Genomic DNA, 11,005 nt, shown 5'->3' on the forward strand with positions numbered 1-11,005 from the left:
TTATGTCTCCCTATCTATGAACATGGACTATCTCTCCATTTCTTTCCTTTCTCCAGGTCTCCTTTAACATCTTTCCACAAAGTTTTACTATCTTCTGCGTTTAGGTCTTACATATATTTTGTTGGATATTCTGAGACACTTTGTAGTATTATGATTGGTGTCTTTAAAAAATACAGTTTTTCTAATTGATCATTTTTAGTGTGTAGGTAATGCGATTGATGTTTGTATGTTGGTTTGGTATTTCTAATATTTTATAGATTCTTATATGTGGACAATTACTTGCAAATAATGATAGTTTTATCTCTTCCTTTGCAGTCTTTTTTTAAAATTAAAAAAATTTTTTTTTATTTACATTCAAGTTAGCATATAGTGCAACCATGATTTCAGGAGTAGATTCCTTAATGCCCCTAGCCTCCCCTCCCACCCCACAACCCCTCCAGTAAACCTCTGTTAATTCTCCATATTTAAGAGTCTCTTTATGTTTTGTTCCCCTTCCTGTTTCTATATTATTTTTGCTTCCCTTCCCTTGTGTTCATCTGTTCTGTGTCTTAAAGTCCTCATATGAGTGAAGTCATATGATATTTGTCTTTCTCTGACTGACTGCTTTCGCTTAGCATAATACTCTCTAGTTCCATCCACATAGTTGCAAATGGCAAGATTTCATTCTTTTTGATTGCCGAGTAATACTCCATTGTATATATATACCACATCTTCTTTATCCATTCATCCATCAGTGGACACTTGGGCTTTCCATACTTTGGCTATTGCTGATAGTGCTGCTATAAACATTGGGGTGCATGTGTCCCTTGGAAACAGCACACCTATATCCCTTGGAAAAATACCTAGTAGTGCAATTGCTGGGTCATATAAGGTAGTTCTATTTTTAATTTTTTGAGGCGCCTCCATACTGTTTTCCAGAGTGGCTGCACCAGTTTGCATTCCCACCAGCAGTGCAAGAGAGAGCCTCTTTCTCCACATCCTTGCCAACATCTGTTGTTGCCTGAGTTAATGTGAGCCATTCTGACAGGTGGGAGGTGGTGTCTCATTGTGGTTTTGATTTGTATTTCCCTGATGATGAGTGATGTTGAGCATTTTTTCATGTGTCGTTTGGCCATCTGGATGTCTTCCTTGGAGAAGTGTCTATTCATGTCTTTTGCCCATTTCTTCACTGGATTATTTGTTTTTTGGGTGTTGAGTCTGATAAGTTCTTTATAGATTTTGGAGACTAACCCTTTATCTGATATGTCGTTTGCAAACATCTTCTCCCATTCTATCAGTTGCCTTTTACTTTTGTGGAGTTTCCTTCGCTGTGCAGAAGCTTTTTATTCTGATGAGGTCTCAGCGTTCATTTTTACTTTTGTTTCCCTTACCTCTGTAGACGTGTTGAGTAAGAAATTGCTGCGGCCAAGATCAAAGAGGTTTTTTGCCTGCTTTTTCCTTGAGGATTTTGATGGCTTCCTGTCTTATGTTTAGGTCTTTCATCCATTTTGAGTTTATTTTGCGTATGGTGTAAGAAAGTGGTCCAGGTTCATTCTTCTGCATGTCGCTGTCCAGTTTCCCCGGCACCACTTGCTGAAGAGACTGTCTTTATTCCATTGGATATCCTTTGCTGCTTTCTCAAAGATTACTTGGCCATACGTTTGTGGGTCCATTTCTGGGTTCTCTGTTCTGTTCAGTTGATCTGAGTGTCTGTTTTTGTGTCATCCTTTGCAGTCTTTTTTGTGTTTTGTTGCATTGGCTAAGGCTTTAATATGATATTATATAGGAGTTGTCATAATTTACATTTTTGTCATATTCTATATTTAAAAGGAATGTTTCTAATGTTTTCATATTTAGGGAGAGTTCATGCCTGGCACCTCAGATGCATTTGTATCTGAAAGGACGTCTTTTTTTTTTTTTTTTTTTTTTTTTTCCTTAAACTTCTCTGAAAGAAAAAAATAATTACTTTTTGTTTTTTCCTGGAAAGGGTTTAAAAGTAACCTTTCTTAACATTTACTCATGAGGCATTTATTCAGTGACTCCTGTGGGCCAAAAAGCTGAGCAAGACAAATATAGCCACTTTTATGGAGTTCACAGCTTTTTATTTTTCATTTTATGACTTTGTTTGAAGTACTTACCATTATCGTGTCAATTAAAAAGTTGCAGTTGACAGATATTGCCAAATTGTTTTCCAAAAGAGATTTTAACAACTGATATTAAAGTGTAACAGTATTTATATGCCACCCATCTTTTTCCTAACTGTCTTAATAAACTTTTTAATCTTTGCCAATCTGAGAAGAGGCCAGTAAAGAGGCTGGTTTTAATTTGCCTCTCTTTAATTGTCAGTGAATGTGAGCATCTTTTTAAATATTTGAGGCATTTAAATTTCTTGTCTACAAACTGGCTAGTAGTGTAATTTTTCTTTTATCTTTTGGTTGCTTTCTGTTTTCTTAATTTTAAGAACTATATTAAGCAAATTAGCCCTTTTTTAAATGTTGGAAATATCTTTTTTTGCTGTTATGTAGGAAATTTATTTTTGAGGAAGTCAAATTGATTAAAATTCTCTTTTGACTTTTGCATTTTGTGTTTTCATAATATTTAAAAAAATATTCTTTGAGGTACTTTCCTCTTTAAACTCTTTAAATATTCAGTCAGAATATTTGCCTGAAAAACGAAAAGACCACTTGCTTTTATCTATTTTATCTAAATAGCCATCTTTGCTTATATCTGGATTCATTCTGTCATTTTGTGACAGCTAGTGAGTTGTCGTATCTGACTGCTGTCCTCACCAGCAGTCCCCTGAAGTTTGAAATGCCAGCCTTATCTTATTTCTTCGTATGTATTTGAGGTCCAGTTTTGTGCCTGTTCTATTGTATTGACCCACTACTGATATGAACCTTTATCAAATATTTTCATTACTGTAGCTCTTACCACTTTTTACTATCTTGTGCTCTTATATCACACTTGATTCTTTCTACTTTTTCTTAACTCTTCCTCTGTACTGAATATTCTTTAATAATTTTCCTGGCTATTCTCAGTGTTTATTTTTCCACATAGATATAATGGGTTTGGCTAATTAAAAATTTATTTTTATTGAGCTAGCATTATGTTTTTAGATCAGTTAAGGGTAGTATTGAAGTCTCTATAACAAACAGGTACAGGTATTTATTTCCTTTTGTTCAGTTTACCTTTTGTTTCTGTTAGTAGAGTTTTAATCTCTTCTTTCTATAAGCCCTGTACATTTCTAGTTCGTGTAGCCCTGGATTTTTACGTTTTGTTGCGTGTTGAGGTATAAACCACGTATCATGAAATTCACCCTTTCAGGATGTACAGTTCAGCGGTTCTTAGCGTGTCCACAATTGTGTAGCCATTATCACTATCTAGTTCCACATTCCCTCCCTTCACCTCAAAGGGAACTTCACACTGGTAGTAGTTACTCCCCGTTTTCCCCATCCCTAGCCCTTGGAAAGCACTAATCTACTTTAGGTCTTCATGGATTTGCTGTTCTGGGCATTTCATAGAAATAGAATCATTAAATCAATGGCCTTTTGTGTCTGGCTTCTTTCACTTACGATGTTTTCAGGGTTCATCCATGTTATAGCATGTATCAGATTTTTCCCCTTTTTATGGGTGAATAATATCCCATAGTATGGATGGATCGGATTTTATTTACACATTTATCAGTTGATAGCCATTTGGGTTTTATCTCTTTTTTGACTATTATGCATAATGCTGCTGCGAACATGCATGTACCACTGTTTGCAGGAACGTATGTTGTAAATTCTTTTTGGTAGCATACTTAGGAGTGGAGTTGCTGGGTCATATTATAACTATGCTTAACCATTTGAAGCGCTACCAGACTGCTGCCCAAAGTGACTACGTGACATTGCCTTCCCACCAGCAGTGTTTGAGGGTTTCAGTTTTTCCATTTGCTTGCTAATACTTGGTACTGTCTTGTTTTTATTATAATCATCCTAGTGGTATGAGTGGTTTTGTGGTTGCGATTTGTATGTCTCTAATGACTAATGATGTTGAGCTTCTTTTTATGTGCTTCTTTGCCGTTTTTTAAAGTTCATTTATTTTAAGAGAGAGTGCGAGCGCTTGTGCGTGGGGGAGGCGGGCAGAGAGAGCGAGAGAGAGAATCCCAAGCAGGCTCCACAGCCTGAGTGCAGAGCCCAGGGCAGGGTTCAGACTCACCAACCGTGAGATCACGACCTGAGCTGGAATCAAGAATTGGACGTTTAACCGACTGAGCCGTCTAGGCACCCCCTTATCTGCCATTTGTGTGTCTTCTTTGGAAAAATGTCTATTCAGATCCTTTGCTCATTTTTAAATGTAGTTATTTGTTTTTATTGTTGAGTCATGAGAGTTCCTTATATATTGTGCATATGAGCCCATTATTGAATATGAGTTGTAAATCTTTTAATTGATAGTTTACTGCGGAGTGTAAAAAATTTTCAATTTTGATGAAATCCAGTTTACTTTTGATTCTTTTGGTTATGTGTGCTTTAGGCGTCCTATTTTAAGAAACCATTGCTTAGCTGAAGATCCTGAAGGTTTATGCTTGTTTTCTTAGAGTTTCATAGTTTAGCTCCTATGTTTAGGTTATTGGTCCATTTTGAGGTAATTTTTATATATGGTGTGAGGTAGAGGTTGCATGTTTTATATTATGTTTCTGTTTTGTGTAGCTGTCACCCCTAGAATTTTACCATGCTTGCTTTTACTAAGTATGAAATTGTGGAAGAGGAAGGAGGTAAAGATATTATTATGAGGATTTTTAATGACTTTGTTTCTTTCTGCCCTTTTTTAATGTTATAATTCCTAGAATCTTAATTATACTTTGACTTTAATCTATCTCAGATTAATTGTTCTTCTTTCGCTGTCAGTGCTTATTCAGATTTACCCATATAATTTGATATTCTATTGTTTTAGGGAGAAGGAGTTACCTCTATACCGAGTTAACCATTTAATTGTTCTTTCACCAAGGAGATGTGAGAGAGAAAAATGTCTTCATTGTCCCCCTCATTTGCAAACTGTGTATAAACTTTAATATGACCATTCATTTGGGGTGCTTGGGTGGCTCAGTCGGTTGGGCGTCTGACTTTGGCTCAAGTCATGATGTCGCCGTTCGTGAGTTTGAGCCCCGCATCGGCCTCTGTGCTGACAGCTTGGAGCCTGGAGCCTGCTTCGGATTCTGTGTCTCCCTCTCTCTCTCTCTGCCCCCCCCTTTCAAAAATAAATTAAAATATATGACCATTCATTTTCCTTCCTTTGATTATATTATTTCATTGTTTAATGTTGCTGTTGCTGATGCAGGTTTAATGTTGCTGATGTCATTGTTTTTTGGGAGTTTTTTGTTTTTAGATAGTTTGTCTTTTTTCTGGTAGCTTTTTAGATTTGTCTCTTTATCTTTGTCACTCTACAATTTCAGTTGACTGACAGATTTGTTTTTACTTACTCTGTGTAGATCTCTTGCTCAGGATTTCTTAAATTAGGATTTATATGGTAAATTAATTCTTGAAAATCACAAATCTTGTCTTTGAATATTGCTTTTTCTCCCCAATATTCTTTCTTTTTTTCTCCAGGAAATTTGCCTTCTCATTCTACCTTTTGTGTCTCCTGACTACTTTTTCATATTTTCCGAGTTTTAATTTTAGGTAATTTCCTCAGTTCCTTCTCTGGTTTATCTTTTCTCTCTTTGATTGTGTCTACTTTGCCATTTAACTCATTTGTTGAGTTTTTCCCCCCTTTAATTTCAGTGATTGTATTTTTTACTCTTCAAGAGTCTAGTTCTATTTAAGAACAAATGTCCTGTTTTTTCATGTTTGTCATTTCTTTCATGTCCTTAATCATTTTAGTTTTATTTCTTTTACAGGGTTCTGTTTTCTGAGATTCCTTTTTCTCAGGGAATTAATTCTCAAGTATATTGTGCATTCCAGCTCTTTGAGAGTTCTTCTAAGTGGGATTGTTTTTCTGGGGGGCAGATCTTGTGTATTCTGGGTTGTAGAAGCACTCATCAAAAACAGTTGGTGTTTGCTTCATGCAGACGTCCAGTGCCGGTGCAAGTTTCATGTGAATTTCTCACTGGGATTCCTGTCACATGAAGTCTGCTGGAAATTTTCCCTCTTACACCTGTGCATGATACAGGCATTGGGTTCTTTTCTCTGGACACCACCCCGGTCTGCTCCTTTCCTTCATCTCTCTCTTCCACAAACAAGCAAGCTTACTTTTTTTTTTTTTTTTTTTTTGGCCTCTGTTGGCCAGTAGGTAGAAAGTTTTCTCCTCCTACATTCACTGGTGTTGCAGCTTTTCTAGACTCCTTGGCTTCACACTGGGATTTGGGTTCCGTTCCCCATGTTTTATGGGCTGAAGGCCATATTTCATATTCTCCTGTGGGCATTAAAGCCTCAGTTAGAGACTATATCTGGCCTAGGGTTTTTTCCTCCGACTTTTCGCAGTATAACCTCTTAATTCCAGATCTTTCTTTAATTTCTTGTTCTTGGAATTCTTTGTTGTTGTTCTTTTGACCTTAGGTATATTTTAAATTTGGGTTGTATTTTATCTTGTAGTTCTGTGTATTCACAATTTCGGTAGGGGTTGAAGGGACGGTATCGTGTTAGTGGAATCTGATTTCCCAGAAACGATATTGCCCTAACTGGTTGTTTGTATTTAGGAATGCTGTTCATTTAGTATACGTTAATATTGTAATTACATTTACTGTAATGAATCCTCTCATTATTTACAAGAGTCTTTTTGTTGGTTTTCCCAAGTATAGAATCATGTCATCCAAAAACACTGATAGTTTGACTCCATAAAGTAGCCTTGAAGTTTTTTATATTAGTTCTTCTATTTTGTTAATTGCTCTGGTTAACTCCTCTGGTGAGCATTTCCATATGGTTTCCTCACTTTTATTTGAATTGGGATACATTTAAGAAAAGATGTTTTTAAATGTTCTGAAGCAATTAATTTAACAGGTCCGACTCAAGTATGACAGTTTGCATTTAACCCAATGAATTACAGTGCATAGGTATTGTTTATGATGTCACCAAATTGTCATTCTAAGAATAAATTAGAAAAAGTAACACAAAACATAAATACAAAAATGAAATGTTCCTGAATCATCTTTTTTTTTAAGTACAAATTTCCATTCTTCCATATTGTCTCTTAATGGTATCCTCAGTGGTTTCTATATTTGCTTAAGCGTTCTGGTGATCGAGTACCGGTGAACAGCAAGGCACTGGTGTGGGAATCACTACAAGTAGGCCTTCCCCCTGTATATGGAAAGAGCGAACTTCTAAAGGAGTATTTACATGTGAGAGAGATGAAATCAAACCTGTTCGTTTTCATTCATCTTTACTTTTGACTACTCATTTCTGTAGTATGGTTCCACTCCTTTGTGCCGTTTGTAATTTAGTCTTGTATATGGGCAGTTGGTAGTAAGTGAGTTGTGGCTATTGTCTTCATAGGAAAGTACAGAATCCCTCTCTTCGAGCAGCTATGTGCATATTTTACTCAGTTCTTTAACGTGTTTGTAAAATATTCTGGTGGCACAAAGCTGTGCCTTATGTGGCTAGGTTTGATGTTTCGGTAATTTGGGGTTCATTTCATTTCTAGCTTCCTATGCATTTAAATATCCTGTTACCCCTATGGGTGGTGGTACTTCATAGTGTACATGCTTTCTTTTGAATGTGTTTAAATAACTTACCTGCCTCAGCTCAGAGACGTGAATGCAAATGTCAGTGTTGTAACTTTGTTTTAGAACAGCTACAACATTGACAATTTCATAGAAAGCTGGCTGCTTATCACTTCTAAATTCTGTGCGTGAATTTCCTTCTTAACTGACCACAGATTGTTTTTGGTAATCTTTCCCCATGTATTGAGCCTTAAGGAGATAGTGTACCTTCTGTCCCACTTACACACCTACTTTGGTGTCAAGATTTTCCCCTTCACCCCGTGCTGCACCTCCGCCACCCCACGTGGCTTACGTAGTTGCTCATGTTCCTACTACAAGTAATGGACCCCTTTCTACCCTCTAGTACAGGACTCAGGAACCGGGCGACTGTAGAGCATATTGACTAAGAGCACAGGCTTTGGAATCGAATGGATCGGAGTTTGAGTCCTGATTCCTTTGCTTAATAACCTGTATTTGTCCTTAGAATAAGTTTAAAAACCTTTTTAATGTTAGTTTCCTTTGCAGTGAGGTGAATATGATACACCTACCTCACAGGGTTGTTGTGAGGGTTGAACAGACTGATGTATATGAAGTACTTTTACTAGTGCCTGCCCCGTGAGAAGTGCTCAAGAATTGGTAGCTGTATTTCTTGCTGCTATTTAACTTAAAGGTAGTAAACACGTTCGCTTATCTTTGATGACTTGGCCAGTTTTATCTTGGAAAGACTTGGAATACTAGCTTAGGAAAACTCTTAAATGCATTTCATATTAGGTAAGTGGGGAGTATTTATCTTTCAAAGATAGTTAAATAATTCGATTTTTTGCTGTATGGATTAACCTGCAATTCGATGTGTAATACAGAGTTAAGAAAACACAGAGAACTCTGGAACAGTTTTTTTAAAAAAATAAGCTTATATCTTAATATAGTAGCTTGGTTTCCTTATAAATACTGGTTTTTTTTAAACGGGGGTTTAGATTTTTAGCGTTTCTCTTAGATACATTTAAGACACGCTTGACAATGCCCGGCCTGTTTTCATGTCAGTGCAGTAGACATTGTATTATAGCGGTACGACTGTCACATTTGGAGTTTGGAGACCTGGCTTTGAGTCTTGGCTTTGCTGTCGACTTTGCACAAATGTCACACTGGTCAAGTCAGAACCTCTTCATGTCTGACTTCTGTACTGTGGTGCTTGTAACTTGACCTGCCTCGCCTTCCTAACTCATTTAGTTGCTCAGAAAATCAGAATAATTACCTTAAGGCTCTTTAGAAAGTGGAAAGGGCTATCCCGAGTAGAGCGAAGTGTTATCTCAGTTCTCACCTTATTTTTGTCCACCTACATCTGTCCAAAAAAACAGTGTTGGCGTTTTACGAATTTCTCAAAATTGAACTTCACGTCCCTGTTAATCGTATTTCTCTGACAAGAGGCATTTTGGTAAACTTTTTTCTTGCACTGTGAGGTGGCATATTACTTTAAAGGTGTGTGTTTTAGTCACTCCCCATGGCCACAAAGTAGTTCGGGGAGTAAGCTGGGTTTTTTAAAGAAGTGTACCTATAGCTCTAGAAATTCTTTTCAGTCTCTGCTCAGAACTGATCACCTCCATTAAGCCTTTGATTGATTCTACCTGGTTTTAATTAACTTGCATTCCATCTGCATTTATGCATGCAGTTTGCAGTATGTTAATTTACAGTGGAGTGTTTTTGTAAGTCATTTTATGTCTTTTACCTGTGACCTGGACTTGTTTTCTCGGCTAGTTGGAACCTCCTGAAGGGTTACGACAATTGTCCTTTCCCTTTCTTCACATTAGAATCCTAATAGAGGATGCCCTACATACAATGATTTCTTCTAGTTGTGTTTGCATAAAACTTCCACTAAAATCCAGTGGCATCATTTGACCTAATATTACAGAGTACACATCTGCAGAAATTTTCATTTGTTTTAGCGTATGCCTATTTAGAGTTAAAAGACAAAAGGCATAAAAACAGTGTACTGCTTGATTAAAAAATAATAGTGTGTAAGCTGCCATGTACTTCAGCTGAGACTAGACTTCATTGTTTTGCTTTTTCAAACCATTCTGTTAACTGTATTTGGCCAAAAGAAATCTAGTAAATCTCATTAAATAGTTTGATTTTTAAAACTATACTCCTGGAGGATAATGTGGTATTTGTGTTAATAGCCATAGTTTTAAATGATTCTTTGCCAAAAAGGAATTGAGCCCTTGATGAGAGAAAGGCTTTTATTAAAGGCTTATAAAAAGGCTTTTTGAGAGTCCCAGTTGCTTATTTCTCCTTTTTCCATAAAATTAATTTCTTAAATTACCGATGATTCTTACTATTGAAGTTTCTCATGTAAACCTTGATATGGAGGAGACTATTCTTGCAATCAATTTCCTAGCTTATTTGGAAATGGCTATGCTTGAAAAAAAGAAACGTCTTTACAGTTGCTTGCATCAGAGCTTTCTCTAAAACAAACCAAGATAAAATCATGGCTTTTATTTTTGCACTTAAAGAATTTGCTAAAGAGGATGTTTCTTCCAAATGAATGTTTGCATTTTATTTTCCAGACCTTTTTCTCTAAAACCAGTTTTTGCTCCTAAGAAACATTTTTACGTCTTCTTCAGGAATGTCCTTGTCTGCCGGATCTTCTCCTCTTCATTCTCCCAAGATCACTCCACATACTTCTCCTGCGCCCAGAAGAAGAAGTCACACTCCAAATCCAGCAAATTACATGGTGCCTTCTAGTGCCTCTACATCTGTTAATAATCCCGTTTCTCAGACTCCATCTTCTGGTCAGGTGATCCAAAAGGAAACCGTCGGTGGGACGACTTACTTCTATACAGACACAACCCCAGCACCTTTGACTGGAATGGTACGTCTACATGACGGGAGAAGTGAGAGTAGTCTTACAGCAGTTCCTTCTTGATAATGAGATTAGTGAGGAGGTCCCCCCGCCTTGCATCTTTTTATTGTGATGTGAAAACGTATTTACTTTTCTAACTTAGATGATGATCCTGACCTCTTCTTATCTCTTCAAAGTAAGCTTTCTGTATTAATAACAACTCCAGTTTAGACAGAACCGGGTTTAATCACAAATTAGATTGTCTCCTGGCTCTAGTTTAGTACTTTATGGCACGTTTTGCTCATGGGGTTACCTTGTACTGGTGCTAGCTGGAGTTGATGTTTGCTGCGTTTCTTTATAGGTGTACGTAGTTTTACCTCTGGTAAGAACTTGGAGAAAGTACATGGTTTCTTATGGTAGTTACTAAAAACAAACTGATGATAAACTCTTGCTTCAGGTGAGGCAATGATTTAATCTCTAGATCTCTGGATAGTGGAGGACACAGGATGATAAGGGGC

At 36.8% G+C, this 11,005-nt stretch overlaps 1 protein-coding gene across 8 annotated transcripts in view; it reads left to right on the plus strand.

Annotated features, from left to right (window-relative positions):
• The window catches only part of PAN3 (poly(A) specific ribonuclease subunit PAN3), a 132,038-nt gene that overhangs the window by 66,948 nt on the left and 54,085 nt on the right, over positions 1 to 11,005 (plus strand). For all 8 annotated transcript variants that reach the window (XR_007461200.1, XM_049647367.1, XM_049647364.1 and 5 more), the window contains one exon: positions 10,270 to 10,517. Coding sequence is in view for 7 of the 8 variants with exons in the window: in XM_049647367.1 (XP_049503324.1) it covers positions 10,270 to 10,517 (248 nt within the window). In the remaining variant the exon portion in view is untranslated. The remainder of the gene's footprint in view (positions 1 to 10,269; positions 10,518 to 11,005) is intronic.

This window comes from Panthera uncia (assembly GCF_023721935.1).
Source record: "Panthera uncia isolate 11264 chromosome A1 unlocalized genomic scaffold, Puncia_PCG_1.0 HiC_scaffold_16, whole genome shotgun sequence".
Classification (NCBI taxonomy): domain Eukaryota; kingdom Metazoa; phylum Chordata; class Mammalia; order Carnivora; family Felidae; genus Panthera; species Panthera uncia.